Here is a 22,222-nt window from a genome sequence, read left to right as displayed (position 1 = left end):
CCATATTTGAATTTTGGTCTATTCCTACTTATGTTTTGTGGGTTTTGGACGTGTTTTGTAAACTGTTTGGGTTCAAACAAATTAGTCCAGTATGTGTAAAGTATTCTGTACATGTTAATGGAAATAATTTCATAGCTGTCAATCTGGATTGTTACTGTTGAGAAAAAACTGTGTATGTGAAACAACCGTTTAATAAAATGTTGAAACTAGTTGGTTGCTTTTGTGAATGAATGCATATAAAAACAAAAACATGAGTGCTTGATCTGGATGATAGGTGCTTGAAGGACCAAATAGTTTGCAGTCACTCCCTTAGACCCTGCTTGTATCTGGACTAGTGTGTAATAAAAACATTTGAGCAAATACTACTTAAAAAAAAAAATCGTCTGGCTTCAGTAATTTGAAGATCTAGTTCTGCATAAGGTTTATATTACAATTTGTGTGTTAAAAGGACACAGCTGGAAAAAAACCTGCAGGTTTTGCTTGCAGTAGTTAATCACTTAACATGAAGAAGTTAGTAGGGGGGCAAACGTGCAGTTTGGACTGCCTGCAGCACATGGTGGTCACATTTCTACTGAAAGAAATCTTTTGTCTTGCTGAGGGATTATAAAAAGCTTGATTCCTCTTAATGCTTCAGTGTCTGAACCTGAATTTCAGCAAGCAGAAACAACTTCCCCAATTCTGAAGTTGTGTGTCCTTTTAATGCTGCAAAATGTAAATAATTATACTTGCATACATATTTCTCAATTAAACGTACAGTGGATATCTTCTCCTTCAAATAGTCTGGAGCTTAAAGTAAGTTTTTAAGTACTGGATAGTATTTTTCTCACATAGCTTCAGTCCGCTTTGAAGACAATTGGATTGGTTACACAAGTCTTTATGTAAGGTACAAACAGAGCCTAAGGTTTTGAGTGCCCACGAGTGCTCTTCTCGAGTAGGTTAGCAGGCACATGAACATCATGTAATGGCGTAAGGACTCCCCAGAACATCTTCAGGACAAATAGATTTTATATAAGCAGCTGTTTTCATGCAACCTCAGCTAGCGCTGTGCTGCTCTTTACAGGATTGGATGAGTGGTGTTGTCTTTGGCTGTGTGGGCTTAAATGTGTTTCTAATGTGTGTGTCAAATAATTACCTGTTAAACAGACTGCCAATCTGGCTGAAGCCAATGCTTCCGAAGAAGATAAAATAAAAGCTATGATGACACAGTCTGGCCATGAATATGATCCCATCAAGTAAGTGTTGATAATGTCGGCTCTGTTCTTTGACGATTATAGAGAAGTTGTAGAGATGCTTGTTTTGACAAAAGAGACACATGCGTACCTTTTTTTTTTCCCAAAAAACTTTTAGTTACATGAAGAAACCCTTGGGTCCACCTCCACCATCATACACTTGTTTTCGTTGTGGAAAACCTGGCCACTATATAAAGAACTGCCCAACAAATGGGGTAAGATTGGGGGAGACTTCTGGTGTTGCTTGCTTGTAATTTTTTTTTATGTTGGCAGTCACTTAAAAAATAAACTAACATTTGTATTAAGAATTGTTTCTCTTGGCGGGAAGTACAGAAGTAATACGACAACGTTGCAGAGCCTTTCAAAATTCAAGGGCAACCTGGAATTACAAATAGAAAATTTTCTTTTTTCTAGGTCATAGGCATTAAATATGTCTATAGATCTTTCTCTGTGAACTCTCGTGTATATTTGGATCTATTTCAATATTTAGAAACATTTTCTCTGTTTTTAACTCTTCTTAATGGCAGTTCATGGGCTTTAGTATTTTGTGTACAAAGACGATGTTTCTGTTGACCTGGCCTATGGAATATTTGCATGTTTGAGTTACACAGGTCTCTGAGTATTCATGCCATGCAGAGTTAGTCACTGAACGTGTATGCTGGAGGTACGAGTTCAGCCTTCCTGTAGAGACCATGAATGTCAGTTTCCCCGGTGAGTGATTCAGAGCACTGAGTTAAGCTCTCCCTCTGAATCGTGCTTTGGAGGAGGAGCGGGTTTGTGTCTCGTCTCTGAATGGAAGGAGCTAAGGGATACTTCACCCTTGAGGAACCTGAAGTTAAGCCAAAGAATGTTGATTGAGTTCAAAACACTGCTCAAGTCTTTGGAACATCCTGGCTGTACTTATTTAGGAAAATAAGTATTTCGGTCGAGCAACCCTTATGTGAGGTAAAAGGAGAGGATAAAGGCTTTTGCTGCTTAAAGTAATCATTGAAATGTCATTTTAAGTGTGGGTCTTACTGCATTTCTTTTCTTAACAGGACAAAAATTTTGAGTCTGTTCCCAGAATTAAAAAGAGCACAGGAATTCCAAGGAGTTTCATGATGGAGGTGAAAGATCCCAATACAAAGGGTGCTATGCTGACAAACACTGGAAAATATGCAATACCAACTATTGATGCGTAAGTGTGGAATTAATGGGACTGACCAAAAAGTAAGGAAGGGAAAACATGGGAAAATGCCCAGGTGGCAATGTGACCAAGTTGGCCAGCATCTGCAGTTATGGAGGAGGAAGCATTGTCATTGTATCTTAACCTTAATCTGTGACGCTTTCGAATATTAAAATAGGGTGGTGGTGCTGTTCGCACCCCTGGAAGCTGGTTAAACTTGTGGTGTGCTAAGAAACTGTATTTCTGCGAAACATTTCAGTAGTGTTTACGGTTGGAATCGTTCCCTTTGAAAGCTCATTTTGTTTCTGGTTTATGTTTCAAAGGCTTCTTGCAAAACTTAACAAATAGCTGTTGGACTGAAGTTTCCTCCCCCTCTAACTTTTATCAGATCTCATGTGTAAAACAAACGGAAGCTTTCCTGTTGCTGTAGACTATGAAAACACTACTGTGTGCTGATGAGAGTGCCTGTTTGAAAATCCACGTGGTAGCACTTCTGATTTTCTGTCATGGATCTCCTTTTGTAGAAGCTGTAGTACAGAATTCTTTCATTTATAAAATGTAATTACTCAGAGACTAACTCTATCCTGAGCCTACAATTGGTAAAGGAGAGATGGGATTCATTTCACATGCTTTCTTGCTGTCAAAAAAAAATATTTTCTAGTCTGAACTAATTTCTTAGTTGATCCAATGAATGGGAGCGTTCTGCAGAAGGAAAATTGTTCCCCCCTCCCTCTTCTACTGTTGTGGTGTAGAAAAGTAGTTTAAACTAAATGCCTGTGTTTTAGAAGGCTGATGTGAGAAGAATTCCATGTATTATCTTCCTTTGATAAAATCCAAAGCTTGGAAAAGTTTTCCTTTACTCATCTTTTACTTTTTTTTCTTTTTCCTTCCCTACCTCCTCTCCAGGGAAGCTTATGCTATCGGAAAGAAGGAGAAGCCTCCCTTTTTACCAGAGGAGCCGTCGTCCTCCTCAGAAGAAGATGATCCTATTCCAGATGAGTTGCTGTGTCTCATTTGTAAAGATATAATGACTGATGCGGTGGTTATTCCCTGCTGTGGAAACAGTTACTGTGACGAGTGTAAGTGTTAGTCCCATGTTTATTAATTCAAAATGTCGACTCTGATTTTCTGGTAGCAGAGATCAGATTTCAGAGATAACAAAATTACTTTGTTATCAATTCTATTTAATACTTATGTATACCCTGAATAGGAAAGGACTTTTCTGCCTCCCCCCGTTCCCCTTTATAGGAGAAAGCTGTTTTCCTTTTTTACGTATCTAGTTAAATCCCTTTTACTTGCGGAAGGACGAGTATGAGAAAAGTACGTAACTGCAGGTGATTACAGTATTAGGTGTTTCATGTGTTTAGTTTGTCTGCAGCCCTTTCTTTCATACAAAATTGACATATCTGGCTCCGGTGACATACTGGGGTCTGCAGCAAATGGATAGTTAAGCATTTAATCTACATTTTTCTCTGCAGGAGAGTTGGTTAAAACCTTCAGTACTCAAACCTGCTAATGGTTTTCTGAAATGTGTTTTATTTATTAACACTGCTGTTGGAGAACTCTCACTCTACTAGATAGTGGAAAAAAGACGAGTTGAAACATCAAGACACAGCCTACTCTACATCTTCAAATGTTACAGTAGCGAAGTATCAAATCTGTGATTTAGTTATGTGCTGCACACTAGAAATTTCTTACACTATTGACCATCTAGAGCTTCGTGCTGTCAGTTCAAGACCATATTCACCCATTAATCGTATACATGTGTTTATAATTTATTAGAACTCAAAAAGCTTCTTTAGTGTGGCTAAAAACCATTTTGATGATTGTCATTATTGACAGGTGTTAGAACCGCATTACTGGAATCTGAGGAACATACATGCCCAACGTGTCATCAGACAGATGTTTCTCCTGATGCTTTAATTGCTAACAAGTTCCTGCGCCAGGTAACATGGTGATTTTTACATAAACTGTAAGAAAAGTCTATTTGTAAAAACCTGAAAGGGAAAAAGTATTAATTTACATCTCCTGAAGCAAGGCTAAATTGAATAAGGCTAAATTTACTTTTCAAATACATTATCTATTGTTACAGAAGCATATTGGTCTTTAGAGACAATTTGGCAAATTCCTGTCATGCTGTTTGTTGATTTGTTTTGGGATTAATAGCATTCACAGGAATACATAAGTAACTTTACTCTGTGGAGGCTTTTGTTCGTATATCTACTGAAGTTTCATATTACCCTTTTGTAAATGTTTCTCTGCCTCTAGGCTGTGAACAACTTCAAAAATGAAACTGGCTACACGAAAAGGCTCCGTAAGCAGATTCAGCAGCAACAGCAGCAGCAACCACCACCGCCACCACCTCCACCACCCCTGATGAGACAAACAATAACACGCAACCTGCAGCCTCTGCTCCGGCCAGCAATTCCCAGACAGCAGGATCCACTAATGATACCATTGGCTTCTCTGGCTTCTCGTTCTGCTGCTTTGTCATCGTTGGGCCCTGGTCAGGCAGCTGGGCTGCCAGTAAATCCGTCTTCTGTTGTTGTCTCTGATCTCCCTCCAGCAGTGTCCCTATCTCTCCGTGGTGAAAAGCCAGATGGACCTTTTCGGTAAGTGAATTTGTAGATCAACATGACTATAAAAGCCACCAAAATGATTAAGTTAGATTCTTCTCGAGCTTCTCAGCAACTTGTATATCACTAGTGACAGTTCCGGATAATTGTGGAAGTTCTGATTTTTGGTTTTACTTTGAATGAGAACACTTTGGTAAGTTGAAAGCATGCCTCGTGCAAGAATTCTCTTGGAAGTGTTTCTTGTTTGGTTCCCTTATCAGTCAGGTTTACCCGGAAGGAGGAACTTTTTTTCCGCAAGAGCCCTTTGATTTTAAGTGGCTAGCAATTCCTAAAGTAACCATTAAGTTATGTCAGACCTTCTTGAGTGCATTAATTTCTCTTTAGTACTGAGGCAATAACGTTTTAATGAAGAGTGTAAAAGCAAATTATAGGTCAAATTGACAGGTGTTTCCACGTTATGTTTTTCTACAGTATTTCTGTCGTCACTGTTAGGATAAGTCAGAGGCATACGCAGTAATACACACTGTAGCCAGGGATGCATATAGATTGGATAATAAACATTGAAGCACTGGAAATGTTAAGTATTTACAAACATGAAAGTCTTCAGTTTTCAACGCAGTGAAGTGCTATGAAAATACGTGAATCTGTACTGGTGTTTAGGGCTTGTATCCTTCCTGCGTCATGGCTCCATTGCGAGTGGCCACTCTGCCCAGACACTGCCAGACTCGGCCGTGCTGTTGGGTGCAAAGCATCACAGCTGAGAAGAACCTCTGAGGCAGCCTCTGAGCGAGCATGCAAACATTTCCGCATAGAATTTCTTGCGTCTTCCAGAACTGAGGTTCAGTGTGTGAGCTACACAGACTCTAATCCTTTCATGTGCGGCTAGCTTAACCAAATGTTTTTCCAGTGAGCTTTCTCTTTACATGCCAGATGTCAAAAAGACATCTCCTCAGTGCTTCAGTTGGAATTGCCCAACTTTACAGTTGTAAATCTAGTGAAGAGTATTTTAAATTTTTTTTTTCGTTTACAGTAGTCAGCCTTTTCTGACATTGGATTTTGTATTTCAAGTATCTCTTCTGCGTTATTCTTCTAGTGATGCTGATGCTGTGTTACCTCCTGCTGCTCTGGTGACTGCAGCTGAACTTTCTAAATCTTCTCTGGCAATCAGCAGTTTGTTGGAAGAGAAGGTAAATTTTATTTCAACATGTGCAATGAGTCTTGTATTTTAGTAAAGATTATTTTCTAAATGTTTGCAATTATTCACAAGGGCTATCAGGTTCCTGTCCTAAGACAACCAGCGTTACCAAGTCTTCTGGGCCCCCAAGGACAATCAATACCCACAACTGGTAAGTAACTGTAACTTTAGACTTTCTTTTGAAAAATTATCTTCAGATAAACTGAATGCGTTTTTTCTTTTTTCCTCTCCCCCCCTCAAAAGGTCATCCAATGAGAGCCGGTGCAATTCGCTCAGCAGGTGGCAGACCAGGCTGGGAACTGTAAGTATTCTATAGAAATTCAGCGTACTACCCGTTGTAACCAGTTAAATTAGGCCGTAACACATAACTTACACAACAGCTGGTTTATAATGAAGTGAGTATGCACAGATAGTTGTGGAGAATACAAGAGGTAATTAATTTTTAAATGGCTTAATTTGTATTAGCTTTAGCAAAGGGGATCTATGCTTCCAGTAAGATTATTTAAAATAAAACTCCAGTACATAATTGAAAAGAGAACTTTCAAAAATGAACGCTTTTTGAGGAAACCATAATTACATATAAAAATTATGAGGGTCAGATGGAAAGCCACTATTATGATTATTGGCTGAAAAGGGCTGAAGAAATTGATTTCCCAATAGAATCAGCCTTCAACATTCTTTCTGTACCAACTTAGTTAATACTGGTTGAGAAAATCACTGGAAAAGTCAATGCTGTTGTTTTATTACAGTTTTGAATTTCTTCAGTTTAGTCATCTCAAACAGCCAGGCTGCTTTCTCTGAGTTGGAGGGAGAGGAGCCTGTTGTATCTGTTACTGCAGTGGTGTTAGTCCTTCATTTTGGTATATATTTGTTACAGATAGATTGTAAGGGTGTGTTGTGTTTATAAAGTCTTAAACATAAATCAAAACAAAAACCAGGATTCCTCCCACAGATTATCTGAAGTCTTAAATTCAGTAAGCAAGGAAATAACAATTCAGGGACAAGAACAGGCCAAGTACATCAGGCTGAGGCAGCAGCATAGGCAGCTTATGTGGGAGCAGGTAAAGAAGTTTGAGGGAAGATTAGTTAATATCTGTGCAGTACTTTGAAGATCAGAAGTGTGAAGTATTCTTTGTACCAAGGAGCAGCAGAGGAGCGGTGGGCGCTTGGCACGTGGGAGATGGGAGTCTCTTTTAAGTGTGGGTAGCTTCCGTCCACACTCACAAAGCTGAGTATAAGAAGAGAAGACTGAGGGAACTGTTGGGGGTGAGGATGTGGAAGGCAAGTATGAGGATCAAGAAACTAGTGTAGTCAGTCTCAAATTAACAGAAAGTAGGGAGAAAAATGCTTAAGTTGAGAGCAAGAGGTGCTCACCACCATGCTCCTGCTTCATTCGCTTTCCTCTAAAATCAGGGCAGAGTGTAACAAAGTGACACGTATTTTTGGGTTTCTTTTGAAGTTCTGGTCGAGGACGCCTGCACGGTGAGCGTTCCCAAAGGAGTCAGGCCCCATCGCTGCCAGCATCAGCACCAGTCTTTGTGCCTGTGCCTCCACCTCCCCTGTATCCTCCGCCGCCCCACGCGCTTCCTCTTCCACCGGGGGTACCACCACCACAGTTTCCTCCTCAGTTTCCGCCTGGGCAGCCTCCATCAGCTGGGTACACTGTCCCCCCTCCAGGATACCCGCCGGCTCCCGCAAACCTGTCATCAGCATGGGTACCGACAGCAGTACCAGCGGCTCATTCCAATGCCATCCCAACGACACAAGCGCCTCCTTTATCTAGGGAGGAGTTTTACAGAGAACAGCGGAGACTTAAAGAGGAGTAAGTATTTGGCGCGATGAACTCGCGGTGTTTTTCATTTTTGTATTTCAGTAGCGTATCGGACTGCAGTTACCTTAAAGTGCATCTGACAAGCAAAAATTACGTAGTGTTTTTTCCAGTATACTTTGCAGATGGTAAACATGCAAAACTAAAACCAGAGAAATGTAATTCTAAAACTTTCCCTAAAACTTGTAGGAATTCTAAACTGTTTTTGTTTAAATAGGATGTTCACCTTTTGCATTTGCATGCAGTATACATTTTCTCATATTGGCCATGTTTTGTTTCTTGATGTCTTTTTGTAATGAAGGTCAAACTATAATTGTAATAAAGGTCAAACTTATTTTAACAGGGAAAAGAAAAAGTCCAAACTTGATGAGTTTACAAATGATTTTGCTAAGGAATTGATGGAATATAAAAAGATTCAAAAGGAGCGTAGGCGTTCGTTTTCCAGGTAACTGCTTTACATGTCCGTAACGGAGAAGCAGATTGTCTAGAAGAATCAGGAGGAGTTCCACTCCACCTCTCTGTCGTTAGATGGATTGGATGATTCAAGGGATTAGCAGCGATAGAAGTTCCGTATGTAGGTTACTAGCTCAAATATGGCAGAGGTGACAGTTGACTGTTATAATTGGGCAGCGGTCGTTAAGGAACAGGTGTCTCTTTCACTAAAGCTTCTGTAATGCCATCCTTCACCTCCTGACAGCTGCGAGGAGGCCAGACACTGAATAGGGGGCGTAGCTGGATTTTCTGCGTCTCCCTATTCTCATTGTAACTGTTACCTCAAAGCACTTCAGAGGAGATGTGCGAGAGAAACTGTCTTCATTTCCTCTTGTGTTTGTCTCCTGTGGACACACAGAGAGATTTTAACCTGGACTGCAGACTGGTGCCTTTCGCTAGTATTTTGTTGACATTGTTAAATTGTTCTTAGGAATTAAAAGATCAGGCTTGTTTTTGAGGAAATCTTAAAATGATTAAGGACTTTGAGAGATGGAATGATGCTAATGAATATACACAGAATAATGTGAAATAGTTCTTTAAAAAATAATAAAATAAAAACTTCTGAAGAAAAAACTCAGGATAGCTGATGTTTTCTATCCCCAAAAATCACTTGGGCAGGAGTCTGAGGAGCTCTCTGTCAGTATCTTCCCTAGAGTAATGGCACTGAGTCCTGTTACTGGAGGCTGACTTTGAAACCTTTTTAGGTCGCATTTTTCTTGAAATGCAATCACTAGCCTTGATTAGAGCTAGAGGTACATGCCAAGTTTTGCTGGGACGTCTGACTAGAAGTGTTGATTAAGTAGCCCTGTATTTCAGATTGCAGTACAAGTATGTTGCATGCCCTACAAACTGCCAAATAAGCAGTGAAGTTAAATAGACGAAGCTGACATTTTAAAATTGAGCTTTACTGTCTTTAGGCTGAACTGTGTCTTCTTGAATGTTTGATGCTGCACTGTAGCCATTAAGACTTGCTCTTTTTGCATCTTACTGCAACAAAAATGATTTGCACTGCATGTAGTTGCCTGTAGTGAAAAACTGCGCGTTCATGTACCAGTAGAGGCCAGTGTGCACCACCTGAGATCAATCAGTAGCTATGGTAGTTCATGCGATAGAAGTGAGTGGAAATAGACTCACCCTTCCTGTATGTTTTTACACTAACAAAGCAGCAGCTGTTCTGTCTTGTAAGCAGAAATTTTTACATGTTATCAAGTTCTTCAGTTTGCAGTAGCATTATGTCAGCAGCTGAAAGAAGCTTTGACATAAGCATATGGAAAGGAAAAAAAAAAAACAAATTTGAGAGGAAAATAATTGGGGAGAGTGACTGTTCTGAATTAACTTCATTTATTTTTTTTGTATTGTGTTTGTTTTTTCTAAGGTCCAAGTCTCCCTATAGTGCTTCATCTTACTCTAGAAGTTCGTATACCTACTCCAAGTCAAGATCAGGTTCTTCCCGCTCTCGCTCCTACTCTCGGTCGTTTAGTCGTTCCCATTCTCGTTCCTACTCACGATCGCCACCGTACCCAAGAAGAGGCAAAGGCAAGAGTCATAACTATCGTTCTAGGTCAAGGTCGCATGGTTATCACCGTTCGAGGTCCAGGTCACCCCCATACAGAAGATACCATTCACGGTCAAGGTCTCCAGTATTTAGAGGTCAGTCTCCCACTAAACGGACTGTACCTCAAGGGGAAGGAGAGAGGGAGTATTTTAACAGATACAGAGAAGTTCCACCGTATGACGTGAAAGCTTACTATGGCAGATCTGTTGACTTTAGAGATCCATTTGAAAAGGAAAGATACAGAGAGTGGGAAAGGAACTATAGAGAATGGTACGAAAAGTTTTACAAGGGCAACGCTGTTGGTGCTCAACCTCGGCCTCCAGTAAGTAGAGAGAACTTTTCTCCTGATAGATTTGGTCCACCTGGGGCCAGACGAGAGAATTCTCCGTATGCTCGGGGCCGTAGGGAGGACTATCCTGGTGGGCAGAGCCACAGAAATCGTAATGTGGCTGGAAATTACCCTGAAAAACCTTCTGGAAGAGAGAGCCATGGCATCAAAGATCCTACAAAATCAAAAGAGAAGGAGGTGGAAAATCCACTGGGAGATGGCAAAGGAAATAAACATAAAAAACACAGGAAGAGAAGAAAAGGGGATGAGAATGAAGGATTTCCCAATACTGAGTTGTTAGAAGGCGCAAGAAAACCAAGAGAGCCAGTTACAACAGAAGACGTTAAAACAGACTCTCTGTTCATGCTCCCAAGCAGAGATGATGCCACCCCTGTGAGAGATGAGCCTATGGAAGCAGATTCTATTGCTTTCAAACCAGTGTCTGAAAAGGAGAAAAAAGAGAAGGATAAGCCCAAAGCAAAAGTTGAGAAGACAAAACGGAAAGTGGAAGTGGCTGTTGCTCCTAAGAAAGACAATGTAATAAAGCCAGCTAAAGCTTCCCAAGAGAAGGTGGACACCGATCGTGAAAAATCTCCTCGAGCCGAACCTCCCGTGAAAAAAGTGAAGGAGGAGTTGCCAAAGACAGACAGTGTTAAAACATCTTCCTCTCAAAAGGATGAGAAGGCTCTCGCTACCGCACGGAAAGTTCACCCAAAAGTGACAAAAGATCACCCAGAAACCAGACCAGCCAAGGATGAAAAGGCAAAGAAAGAGCATCCAAAAGAAGCCAAGGCGGAGAAGCCCTCCAACAAAGAGGACAAGTCAAAAAAACCTGCTGAAAAAAGCAAACCTTCTGATGCAAAACCTGAAAAAAGAAAAAGAAAAGCAGATGAAAAGGTTGATAAAGAACATGAAGCCACTTCCATAAAGGCCTCTAAACCAGAAACGGCTGAATCGAAAACATCGCCAAAGGGGAAGACTGAGCCTGATGGTGAAAAAGGAGAGCGAACTCCAGAAAAGGATAAATCTGCTTTTCTTAACAACCCCGCAAAAAAGATTAAACTTAACCGAGAAACTGGCAAAAAGATTGTGAGTGGAGAAAATGTGCCACCTGCAAAAGAACCTGTTGAGAAACCTGAGCCGAGCAGCAGCAAAGTTAAACAAGAAAAAGCCAAGGGAAAAGTGAGAAGAAAAGTGACAGCAGCTGATGGGTCTGGTTCAACTCTTGTAGATTACACCAGGTACCCGATAATTTATTTTCCTATTCTTTCTTTCCTCCTCCTCCACCAAAAATGTAAAAGTCTTTGTGGTGACTAATGAGGGGAACAACAGCTGAATCCGTGCTGAGCGAGTGAATAATCTGTGGTCTTTCCTGTTAAGCTGTACTTGGGTCAGAATCAAATTTTGTTGAAGAAAACAGGCAGTCTGTATTGCACAGAAAGCTAATCAGGTTAATTCGTTGGTGATGTCTTTGACCCTTGCTTCTGGGACTTTCCCCTCTTCTTATTTATTGACTCTTGACTGAGATATCCCCTCTGTCTTCCTTCAAATCTAGCGTGCTGCTAAAAGCAAAGATAACAGACATGTCTATACCATACGATATTTGGCATTTTTAAAATTGCAGGGTACTGTAATGATCTGCTTTTGCCAGTCCGACGTGAAATGATACCTTGCAGAAATAGCGGCATGGTTGCCAATGTATTGTACTGGTTTTAGCTTTGAGGACAGAGCCGTGTTTACACAGCTTCCCGCTCAGTGCCAGGGTTTTTTGGCGCTTACCTTGGAGATCTCTGTATTCTGTTGTATGATGTGGGGGGAGAAAAAAAAAAAGTTTACATATTGTGGAGCTGTTATTACTTACATTTTGGTGTCTAAAGAAGCAGGACTAAGCAAACTTAAAACATGTAAGACCTTGCTGGAGACTTAAGATAGCATCTTGGTATTCTAAGGAGTTTTTAAAACATACATTTTTCTAAAGTGGAACACTGGGACATGAGGATAAAATTTGGTTGTGTCTGCCTCTGCGTAATTGCTTGCTTTCCTGTTGAAACATGAATGTGTATCTAATTTATCTGCCTTTGGTAGAAATGGGACATGAAGGAACTACAGATCAGCCAGTCCCAAATGCAATAATCGTGTGTCTTTGTTAATTAAATGTATAGTCGGAGGATACTGAGTTAGTTGATTGCTGATAATCTTAGCTAGTGGACTCATCCTTTCTCTTGTCTGTTCCCTTAATTGAACATCTTTTGAAAAAATACTGAAGATTTTGAATTGAAACAGAAGCCATTTTATAAAGTGTTACAAAAGGCAGTGGTGCATGTATCTTGCCCGTTACTAATGTACACTTTTCTCCTCTTAGCACTAGTTCTACTGGAGGAAGCCCCGTTAGAAAGACTGAAGAAAAGCCAGATACCAAGCGAACTGTCATTAAGACCATGGAGGAGTATAACAACGATATAACAGCCCCTGCTGAAGACGTCATTATCATGATCCAGGTCCCGCAGTCAAAGTGGGATAAAGATGACTTCGAGTCTGAAGAGGAAGACATTAAATCTACCCAGGTGCCCCCAAGTGTAGGAAAACCTGCTAGTGTTATAAAAAATGTAAGTGCTAAGCCACCAAACCCCGTAAAACACAGTGAAAAAGAGACGGAGCCTTTGGAGAAAATACAGAAAACTACAAAGGAGGCAAGTTATGAAAGCTCCCAGCATGATGCAAAAAGTTCAAAAAGTTCAATGTCAAATGAAAAAGGAAAGACCAAAGACCGGGATCATTCTTTGTCTGACAAGGACACTTCTGAGAAGAGAAAGAGCACTGTTCAGCCAGAAAAAGACCACTCAGAACGTGCAGCTGAGCAAGGAAATGGAAAAAATATTTCTCAATCTTCCAAAGACAGCAGATCTTCAGAGAAACACGATACTGGCCGGGGATCCACTGCTAAAGACTTTACTCCTAACCGAGACAAAAAATCTGACCATGATGGCAACAGAGATCATTCTAGTTCCAAGCGCAGAGATGAAAAGAGTGAGTTAGCAAGGAGAAAAGACTCTCCTTCTCGAAACAGAGAATCTGCATCAGCGCAGAAAAGTAAACCGAGAGACGAACGAGCAGAGCCGTCCAAAAAGGGCACTGGAGATGCCAAAAGGAGCAGCTACAGCCCTTCGCGTGAGCGGAAGCAGCCTGATCACAAGCAGCCTGATCACAAGCAGCCTGATCACAAAGCTGCTCACGATTCCAAGCGTACCGTAGAGGAACACAAACCTCTAGATAAAAATTCAGGAAATTCAGGAAAAGAGAAAGAGAAGCACATACCAGAAGTAAAAAGCAATAAAGAGAAAGAGCCAAGTGGCACTAAACCACCTTTGAAACAAGAATCACCAGATGTAAAAAACGAGAAAGAGAATGTGACTGGCCAAAACGATAAAAGCGTTGTCAAGCCCAAGCCTCAGGTAAGCACCTCCTCACGGCTCTCCTCCGATCTAACTCGAGAGACTGATGAGGCTGCGTTCGTACCAGACTACAATGAAAGTGACAGCGAGAGTAATGTATCTGCAAAGGAGGAGGAAGCTGCAGGAAAAACTCCTAAAGAACCGAAAGAAAAGGCTGCCGAGAAGGTGAAGGAGGATGCAGCAGCACCTGCTGCAGCTGAGCAGCCCGAGGCAGGCCGGAGTCAGAGTCAGAGCAGCCCCAGCATTAGCCGCAGCCGCAGTCACAGCCCTTCGGAGAGCCAGACTCGAAGCCACAGCAGCAGTGCCAGCTCAGGAGAGAGCCAAGACAGCAAGAAAAAGAAAAAGAAAAAGGAGAAAAAGAAACACAAGAAGCATAAGAAACACAAGAAGCATAAGAAACACGTCGGAAACGAAACGGAATTGGAAAAGAGCCAAAAACACAAACACAAGAAGAAGAAATCGAAGAAGAGCAAAGATAAAGAGAAGGATGACCAAAAAGTGAAATCTGTCACTACATAGAATGACAGATAATTAAAAAATGACTTAATTCCTAAGTCATCTGTATTAAATTTTGTTAAAATGTAAACGAATTCAAGCGTTGTAAATAATGACATGAAAGACCCTGTGCTGCACTTAAAATATTGCTGCTTGATTATTTGATTTTTACATCAGAGCTTTATAAAAGTGAACATTTTGTACAGAATTGTGAGTTGTGACCATGTAACATGAAAGGTTTTGCTGGGGCGTCTTATTTTTAACCACCATTAATTAGTTTGGGTGGAGTTTACTGTACTGTGAAAATTTTCACATTTGAATTTTTTTTTAATTGCCTGGCAGAAGAAGCTGGTATCAGTTATAAAATATCAGCAGAATGATTTGCAGAATACATTACAGCCCTGTTATGTCACTTTTTGATTACAATAAAAAGTTTTCAGTAAACTATCCAATGTGACGAGATTTCCAGTGGTAGCTGAACATCAGCAGAGAAGAGTAGCGGCAGGAAAAAGCTTGCTGGTGGCTGACGTGCGTGGAGAGATAGCGTAGCAGCGTCAGATCTGGAAAGCCAGGTAGGACTTTAGCTCTTTGAACTGCTGCGGCGTGGGGAGGTACTGCCGGGGTGCACTTCCGTGTGCCAGGTGGTTTTGTGTTGTCAGAGGTGGTGTACGGCCCCCAAAAGGCAGGCAGCGTTAACAGCCCGTGCCGGCCGCTTCAACACGCGGTTGTATGAGAAACTGTCACATTGCAGCATTGTGCCAGCTTTTTTAGGAAGCTGTCGTCATTTGCCAGCAAACATTTACACATATGCTTTAAGATGCCCTGTAAATACGTATTTTCTCTCAACGCTGCTGCTCAAAGATGTTTGTGTTTTTTAAAGAGAAGCTTTATTATTGGTATTTTCATACGGCGATGCCGCGTGGTGCAGAGCTAACCCTGCCATTAAACGTGGAGTTCAGCAAATCAGTTGGGCAGAAAAAGCCTGCTTTGAACAGTGACAGGACATCTAGAGAAATGTAAATTGAATTAGCTTGATAATTTTAAGACAGATAAAAAAAAAAGTGGCAGTGGTGGGTGCTGCTGAGCTGTCAGAAAGCCAGCATGGTGAGAAATGCTTCTGGTTGTGCGTTAGGGACATAATGTCCCGGAAACAGTTGGATTCCGGAGTGAGAGCCCTTGACTGCCTGGCTGTGGGATTTGCCCCAAAGAGTTCTGTTTGCAAGTACTGTAAATTAAAGCAGCGTTTCAGGGCTTTCTGCTTGCGGAGACTTTTATTCCAAAACTGATGTTGTTTATAGGGGCTGTGAATGGGGTGTTGAGCAGTACGGAAATCAAAATAATAATGCATTTTGCTTTTCAGACTGTCACATCTTAAATACTGGGTTAGAGACTGAGCATCCCGTACTTAGGATGGTCAAAACAACAGCAAACCAGAATTAGCGCTGGATTTCACTTCTGGTGGTTTGTGCCTCTTCACGCCAAGACATTCTCGGTGATGTCAGGTGTTTTCTGCACGAGGCAAAGCAGGCTTCCGCGTTAAGGCACTCCAGTTTTTCCTTCCCAGAATTGAAAAGCACGGGTCCGTAGCAGTCGGATCTGCTCATCCAGCGTTTCCTGTGCCTGGTCCAGGGAACGGGTGTCAGCAGGGTGAAACCCAGATGTGTCGGGGCGTGAGGCAGCCTCAGACTCTGCCCGTGCACAGTCAGTGCTCGTGGTGAGGCGGCCGTGGGAAACCAGTGATGTGTTTTGCACTGCTCTGTTTCACTGGCCTAATGAAATGCAGGAAATTTAGGAACTGGTGAAGGGGAACTCTTGCTTGAGTTGGAGTGTAAGTGCTTTATTATCAAGGTTCAGAATAATTAGTAAACTTCAATGGAAGTAAAATTTTAGCTATTTCTTTACGAGATAGCTCGGTAAACCCACGGCAAATGTGTATTTTAATGTAACCTTGTGCTGCAGAAGCTGTAGTCGAAGCCTCTCTTACTGCTTGGTTAAACTCTCCTGTTTTCAGAGCACTGTAGCAGCATTGCTGGCGGTTTTTCAGTCTCTGAATTTAGTTTATTCTGCACATGGGGTTTCTAATGATTACTTTTTTCCAAGTTTTTTAAGCAAAGACACCTGGCGTGCAGTTATGCACAGGCCGGAGTACGTGATTTTTACTTACAGTCACGTTTGGAAGTCTTCTGGCTGACTTTCTGAACTTTACGCAGTGCCTGCAGTAGTGTGAAGGGCTGCGCTGAACAGGGCGCTCCGGTGAGGGAATGCAGGGACGCATTTGGCCTCAGGTGGTGAAGTATAGCGAGGGTGGTTTTAAGCAGGTGAAGGAAAGCATGCTTGCGGAGTAAGTTTTGGCTGTCTTGTTCAGGCTTAAGAAAGAGACTTGGTGACTAAATGTAACGCGTTCCTTCTGGAACAGTACTGCAGAGAACCCCTGGGCCAGCATAACCTCAGCTCCCATCTTCAGCTGAGGCTGGATGCGTCCAAGCGGTTTGACCACAGTGAGGGGCAGCAGCTCTTGAGCTGGAAAAGCTCTGGCAGGGAAGAAGGCGGTTTGAAAACCTTGGTGTAAATGACCAAACAGGAACTGCCCCAAAGTGGGAGGCAGACTCGTCGGTCATCATCCACAACTCCAAAATAAAGGAGCTGCGTGAAAAAGGACAGGGCGTAAGGCACAGGATAATGTCATGGATGGCAGAGAGAAAATAAGTAAACCTAGGACACAAAAGGAACTCTAGTTAGAACCCCGAGTAATTGTTTTGAAAGTAAAGGCCAAGGAAGGAACAACTCCGTTGTTAATGCGAGAGAATAAGTAAGGGTTCGAACAGCAGCGGCAAAGCGCTTTTGCTTAGTCTTCACCAGAAAAAGCTGATTGCAGCCAGCTGGAGGGAAATTCGGTTCAGTAAAATACAGGGCTCACGGGCTAAAGAGAAGGCATGTTAAACAATGTCCGGATCAAACCTCTGCTTGAAGATGATACGTACTAGCCAAAGCTGTTCTTTTAAACTCGGGGATGGTGTTATGCCTCGGGCTGGAGAGCAAACCTTGCACCTGTGTTCAGCGGGGAAAAGAACTGGAATGCGCTCACGTACCTGCTGTATCGACCCATGTTGGGCTGTGGTGTACAGACACACCGGAGATAATGGGGTGAAGAACGGGGCTTGGACCCAGCCCTGTCTCTGCAGCTCCTGGCTGTGAGGGCGCACGGTGGGGATGGGAGCTGCTTGCTGTGGAAACGCACCTGGGGAGGTGATCACGCCCATGGTTTGTAGCGTGCCTTGTACTGGTGGGCTTGCGCAGGGAGCTGGAGGTCCGGAGTTTACGCCCTCAGACCGCAGCTTCACAGCGTGTCGCTCCCTGCGCCTCCAGGAATGAGACGAGAGCACGCGTGGGACCCGAGCAGCTGGCTCGCTCCGTGGGGCAGGCAGGAATCCCGGGCTTTGACGTGGAAGTACTGAACCTGAGGCGCAGGAAGGGAGGCGAGGTGACGCCCACACCGATGTTCAGTGGGGGTGGTGAAGGGCTGGGCTGGGTTCCCCCGCGGCTGCAGGCCCTCCTGTGCTGAGCAGAAGGCGGGCGAAGAGCGGGGGCTCTGGGAGCTGTGGCCGGCTCTGGGAGAAGGGTTGTGTGAGCTGGCTTCTCTTGGCAGCTTCTGCCAGCTGCTTTTTTGGATTGAAATGGGTTTTGTAGGTGGGATTATGAAGAGGGGGGTGGTGGTTTTGCCAGCTGTTTGCATGGGTTGTATTGTCGGATGGGAAACGGCCAAAGTACCGTGGGCTGGGGAGATGCTGTAGGAGGCATCAGGCTTCCTTCCTCACAGGAGCTGGAGACAAATGCCTTGGGCACCTGATCTGCCCCGGAGCAAAGAATGAAACGGGTAATTTGAGTCTGCGACTGATGGCGTCACTGAACAAGAGATGGTAATGTTCAAAATCCGAAATCGTACACAAGAACTACGGAGCGGCTCCGCGTGCTTGCGCTGCAGTTTAAGTAACTGAAAGACCAGAAGAACGCCGCTCTTCGCTGTTGGTCCTCAGCTCCGTGTAAGTGGCAGAGGCTGACACTGAGAACAGGTTACAGCGGGGCTGAGCCCTCAAAATCTTTACGCTCCCTCTGGGGGAGCGGCGTCAGGCTGGCGGGGGTTTGACGTGTGCCCATTCCCCCCGGCACGTCGCCCCGCAGGCAGGTCACGGCGGTTAAACGCGCTGCTGTGCGTTCTTCAGCATCCTTTAGGTTTTCTTAAAACAGCAGAAGCAAGGCGTTGCCGTCCTGTCCGTGCAAAGATCTCCAGCCTGGGGGTCAGACCTGCAGCTGGCCCTGCTCATCAGCTCCGACCAGGTTCTGGGTTTTGTGGCAGGAGGGAACGGGGATTTCTGTACGCAGCCCCCCATCTTCCCAGGCGGTGCTGTTTGTTACTGAACGGGTTTTTTTAAGTTCCTGGCTGAACCGAAATGCAGGCAGAAAGCACAGCTTTTAAAGAAATGGTTGCCAAATTGTTTCTTGCACTCTTGCCTGGCAAGCTGAGGAGCTTGTTTGTTAGAGGCTGGGTTTTATACTGAAATGGATCAGCAGAGCCCAGTTGCATTGTTGCCCTGGTACTGGGTTCCATAGGAAGAATTTTAATATAAAATAACCATATCGTGAGCTTAGCCATCCTCTCGGCACTGATCCTGTAGCAGTCGTCGGGCCGTTATGCGCGGGGCTGGCAGTGGGATGGCTCCGGGGTGCGATGGGCGGTGAGCCGGACGGCTGGGCACAGCCGAGGAGCGGGGCTGGCGGTGGTCGCATCCCGGGGCTGGCTGTGGTGTGGGTGGCCGGCGAGAAGGGACCTGGCAGGGATGGCCATGTCCTCGTGGGCCCCAGCCCGTCACCACGCTCAGTTAACGGGTCAGGAAGGGAACGCAAAGGCAGCCCAAGGTTGAAGGAGGTGACACCTCCGAATGAAACTAATTAAAAGGAAGAGCTAATCAAGGCCGGGAGCTTTCCAGAGTCCCGCTGGGCTGGGGGTGCTGGGTGAGCCGGTGGGGGAGCGCACCTTTCGGGGGAAGGAGGCTCCCTAATTAAAAAGGGAGAGCCGTGCGCGGCGGTGGAAGCTGTTGGGGCTCTGCCGGCGCTGGGAGCGTCACCCTGCTGGGGTCCCACCGGTGCGGCGGGGGCGAGGAGCTGGACTCCTGCCTGGGGCTGCTGAGTAATTAACTGGAAACGTGCAGCAAAGCTTGTGACCGGCTGGAGGACAGATTCACCTGCTCCAGCCGCGGGACAGCTGACCCAGGCCGTGCAGAGGGAAGCTGGGCCCCGGCTGGGGGGCGGCCGGGCTGGCCGTGGGGTGCCAGTGCCCAGGAGGTCCGGCTGGGCTGGCAGCAAGGGATGGGGCTGGCGTACGGGGGCCTGGAGAAGGGTGGTCCTGGGGCAAAGCTCCTGTCCCAGCGCCGCAGGGAGGGCGGGTGGGGACGTGGCAACCCTGATCCCCCAGCCTGGGGCCGCATCACGCTGCTTGGCTCCTAACCGTGGCCTGTGGCTGAAGAGGTGGCCTGCTCTGGGCGTGGTCCTTGTTTTTGGCAGGAGAAGCAGCCCCCTCGGCCATGGCCGGCAGGGAGCCGGGGGGTCCCTCCACGCCCTCCACACGCCCCAGCCCCGAGCTCCTCTGCCACGAACGAGAACCCACGTGTGATCGTGTGATGCGGTGAGTTTTGCAAGCAGAAGATGTTGGCTTTGCCGGCTCGAATGCCGATCATGCGCGGCCGGCTCCCACCCCGCCAGGCGCCCGCTCTGCCTGCGCTCTCAAGGGAGATGTTCCACTGAAACTTCCTGCGGTGGGTCTCTGGAGCTGGGAAAATTCACTGGAACGAGTCACTGACTTTGAACCGAGTTAAAAATTGCACACAGTTCTGTGTTTGGGACATTTCAGGGCTTTTCCCACTGGCTGTTTAATTTCTAAGTTACCGAGCCCGTTTGCAGCCGCGTAACTGCATTGTGTGTGCGACTCCTGCGTTCGCAGCGTCCCTCTGGGCAGTAACAGCAGCAGTCTCCAGGCTTTGTGAGCGCCGCGCTCTGCCCCTGGGCAGGGTCAGCCTGAGCGCCTCTGCAGCAGCCTCACTGTTTGGAAGTCTTGCTTTGTGAATGGTTAAGTTAGGATCCTGTTGCCATTTACGTTTCAACTGGAGTCTAAGCCAGTGCTTTAAATTGTTTTTTTACAGACCTGAATGAAATATTGCTGAGCTAGCTTTTAATTATTTTTTAATAGAATTTTCACCAACACTATTGATTAAATCTTTTGTGATAGCGTCAGAGAACCAAATACACAAAAACCAGGGGAAACAGCTCAGCCGTTGCGGTTCCCACGCCGCCCTGAGAGGGGCAGGTCCTGAAGGCGTGTCAGCCTGGACTTCAGAAGGGGCGGGGTCTTCACTTCCAGGTACAAATTTCACCTCTTATTTTCTATTTTATCTATGTGTTTCTGTAGTCCAGACCATCCTTCCCCCAACCCCCATCGGTGCACTCCAATGAGATGGAGCTCTGTAGATGGAATCTGATGGGGAATATTTTATGAAGCTGACGGCTCTTCCTTATCTCCACAGACACTTCATTGCAGCTCCCGTCCTCGCAATCGGCGCCGCGCTCCTACACCCAAAACGCGCGTTTGTCTTTATCTGCTCCTCTCCAGCCGAAAACCACACTGCGCCTGAGGGCAGAACGCGAGGGCAGTCATCTCTTCCAGAATACATGTAAGGTCTGAAAAGCCTGCAGGTGGATTTCTCTCTCTGGATGCCAGGGGAAGCCGTGGGCTCCGCGTTACCCGACGCTTCGTAGGTTGTGACGCTGCTCGCGTCGAATACGTTAATTACAGTTATTTAAAGTGCTGGGAGGTTTCTGCTTCAAACACTCAAACCTCTGTGCTTTTTGCTGGACTAAAGCTGTTCACGGTGTTTTCCCGGCGCCTGGCGATGCTCTGCCCGCGGCGGTGCCGATCCCCGCGCGGAGTGGGGGCCACGGCGAGCTGACGTGCTGGCGTTTTCCTGAAGACAGCACGTAGAGTAGTTTGCTTGGGTATAATGTCTTTCATTTGGCCTCCCTCATGGATAATCTTGGAGTCAATTTCAATTAAAAGTGAAATGTTTTGATGATTCCCAGCCTTATTTTAATTCCCCTCTGTAGAATATCCTGTAAATTGATCCAGCGTAAGATCAGGTGCTGCAAAGCCAGCACGGGCGCTTCCCGCTGCCTTGTCCGGGGGGGCACCGGCTTGTCGAATAACGGGCTTGCTTTTGTCCAAAAATCCACCTTCTTGGGGTTTTTTCCCCTACACATTTCCCCGCTCCCCAAGCTTTACCGTCCCAGGCTTTACGCCGCTCTGCCGGCGCTGTTCGACCCCGTTGGCCGTTGCCTCTTCTCTGCTGCAAAACCAAACCCAGACAGACCAGCAAAGCAGGCAACGGCTCCAACCCGGCTGGCCACAACCGGGCACTGGCACCCCCTTCCCACCGGCCGGTTTGAGAGGCAAACTGGGACGCCGGGAGACAGCCGAGCCCTCTCCCAGCCCGGGGTTGACCTGCTTCCCCCAAGGAGATTCTCCCCCGGCACTGCTCCCGGGCATCGTCTTCGCTTCCCATCAGCGCGGTGTTTCTCTGCTGGAAACGTATTTTCCCGTTCCTGGACTGACTTTGTCTTCTTTTCACCCGGATTCTGTGTGCCGACCTTCAGTCTGCCTCGACGGCTCGCTGTTCCACCGGCGAGCGTCATCCTGCGCGGCGTGCTGCAGGGCGTCCATGCCTCCGCTCACTCTGCTGCCCGCCAGCTCCCGGGAAGGGCTGCAGGGTCAGGGCGCCGGTGCGGGGCCGGCGTTTTGCACGGGGGCTCACACGGCTCCTCGCCTCCCTGGCTCAGGGCGGGTGTGCGGGGCACGCGATGCC

At 45.4% G+C, this 22,222-nt stretch overlaps 1 protein-coding gene across 8 annotated transcripts in view; it reads left to right on the top strand.

The window, feature by feature from the left end:
* The window catches only part of RBBP6 (RB binding protein 6, ubiquitin ligase), a 30,405-nt gene extending 15,643 nt beyond the window's left edge, over positions 1-14,762 (top strand). For 4 of the 8 annotated variants that reach the window (XM_086760039.1, XM_086760040.1, XM_086760038.1 and 1 more), the window contains 13 exons: positions 1,144-1,232; positions 1,348-1,444; positions 2,267-2,406; positions 3,301-3,473; positions 4,237-4,340; positions 4,663-5,006; positions 6,064-6,157; positions 6,238-6,316; positions 6,409-6,466; positions 7,625-7,987; positions 8,337-8,438; positions 9,861-11,609; positions 12,731-14,762. In XM_086760039.1, the coding sequence (XP_086616165.1) occupies positions 1,144-1,232; positions 1,348-1,444; positions 2,267-2,406; positions 3,301-3,473; positions 4,237-4,340; positions 4,663-5,006; positions 6,064-6,157; positions 6,238-6,316; positions 6,409-6,466; positions 7,625-7,987; positions 8,337-8,438; positions 9,861-11,609; positions 12,731-14,339 (5,001 nt within the window). In that variant the 3' untranslated portion in view covers positions 14,340-14,762. The remainder of the gene's footprint in view (positions 1-1,143; positions 1,233-1,347; positions 1,445-2,266; positions 2,407-3,300; positions 3,474-4,236; positions 4,341-4,662; positions 5,007-6,063; positions 6,158-6,237; positions 6,317-6,408; positions 6,467-7,624; positions 7,988-8,336; positions 8,439-9,860; positions 11,610-12,730) is intronic. The other 4 variants (XM_086760046.1, XM_086760042.1, XM_086760044.1 and 1 more) reach the window with 2 other exon arrangements.
* The last annotated feature ends 7,460 nt before the right edge of the window (positions 14,763-22,222 follow it).

Source organism: Chlamydotis macqueenii, chromosome 15 (assembly GCF_036417535.1).
Source record: "Chlamydotis macqueenii isolate bChlMac1 chromosome 15, bChlMac1.mat, whole genome shotgun sequence".
In the NCBI taxonomy this organism is placed as follows: Eukaryota; Metazoa; Chordata; class Aves; order Otidiformes; family Otididae; genus Chlamydotis; species Chlamydotis macqueenii.
Note: the sequence above shows the minus strand (reverse complement) of the source record. Positions and strands in the feature narration are given on the sequence as shown.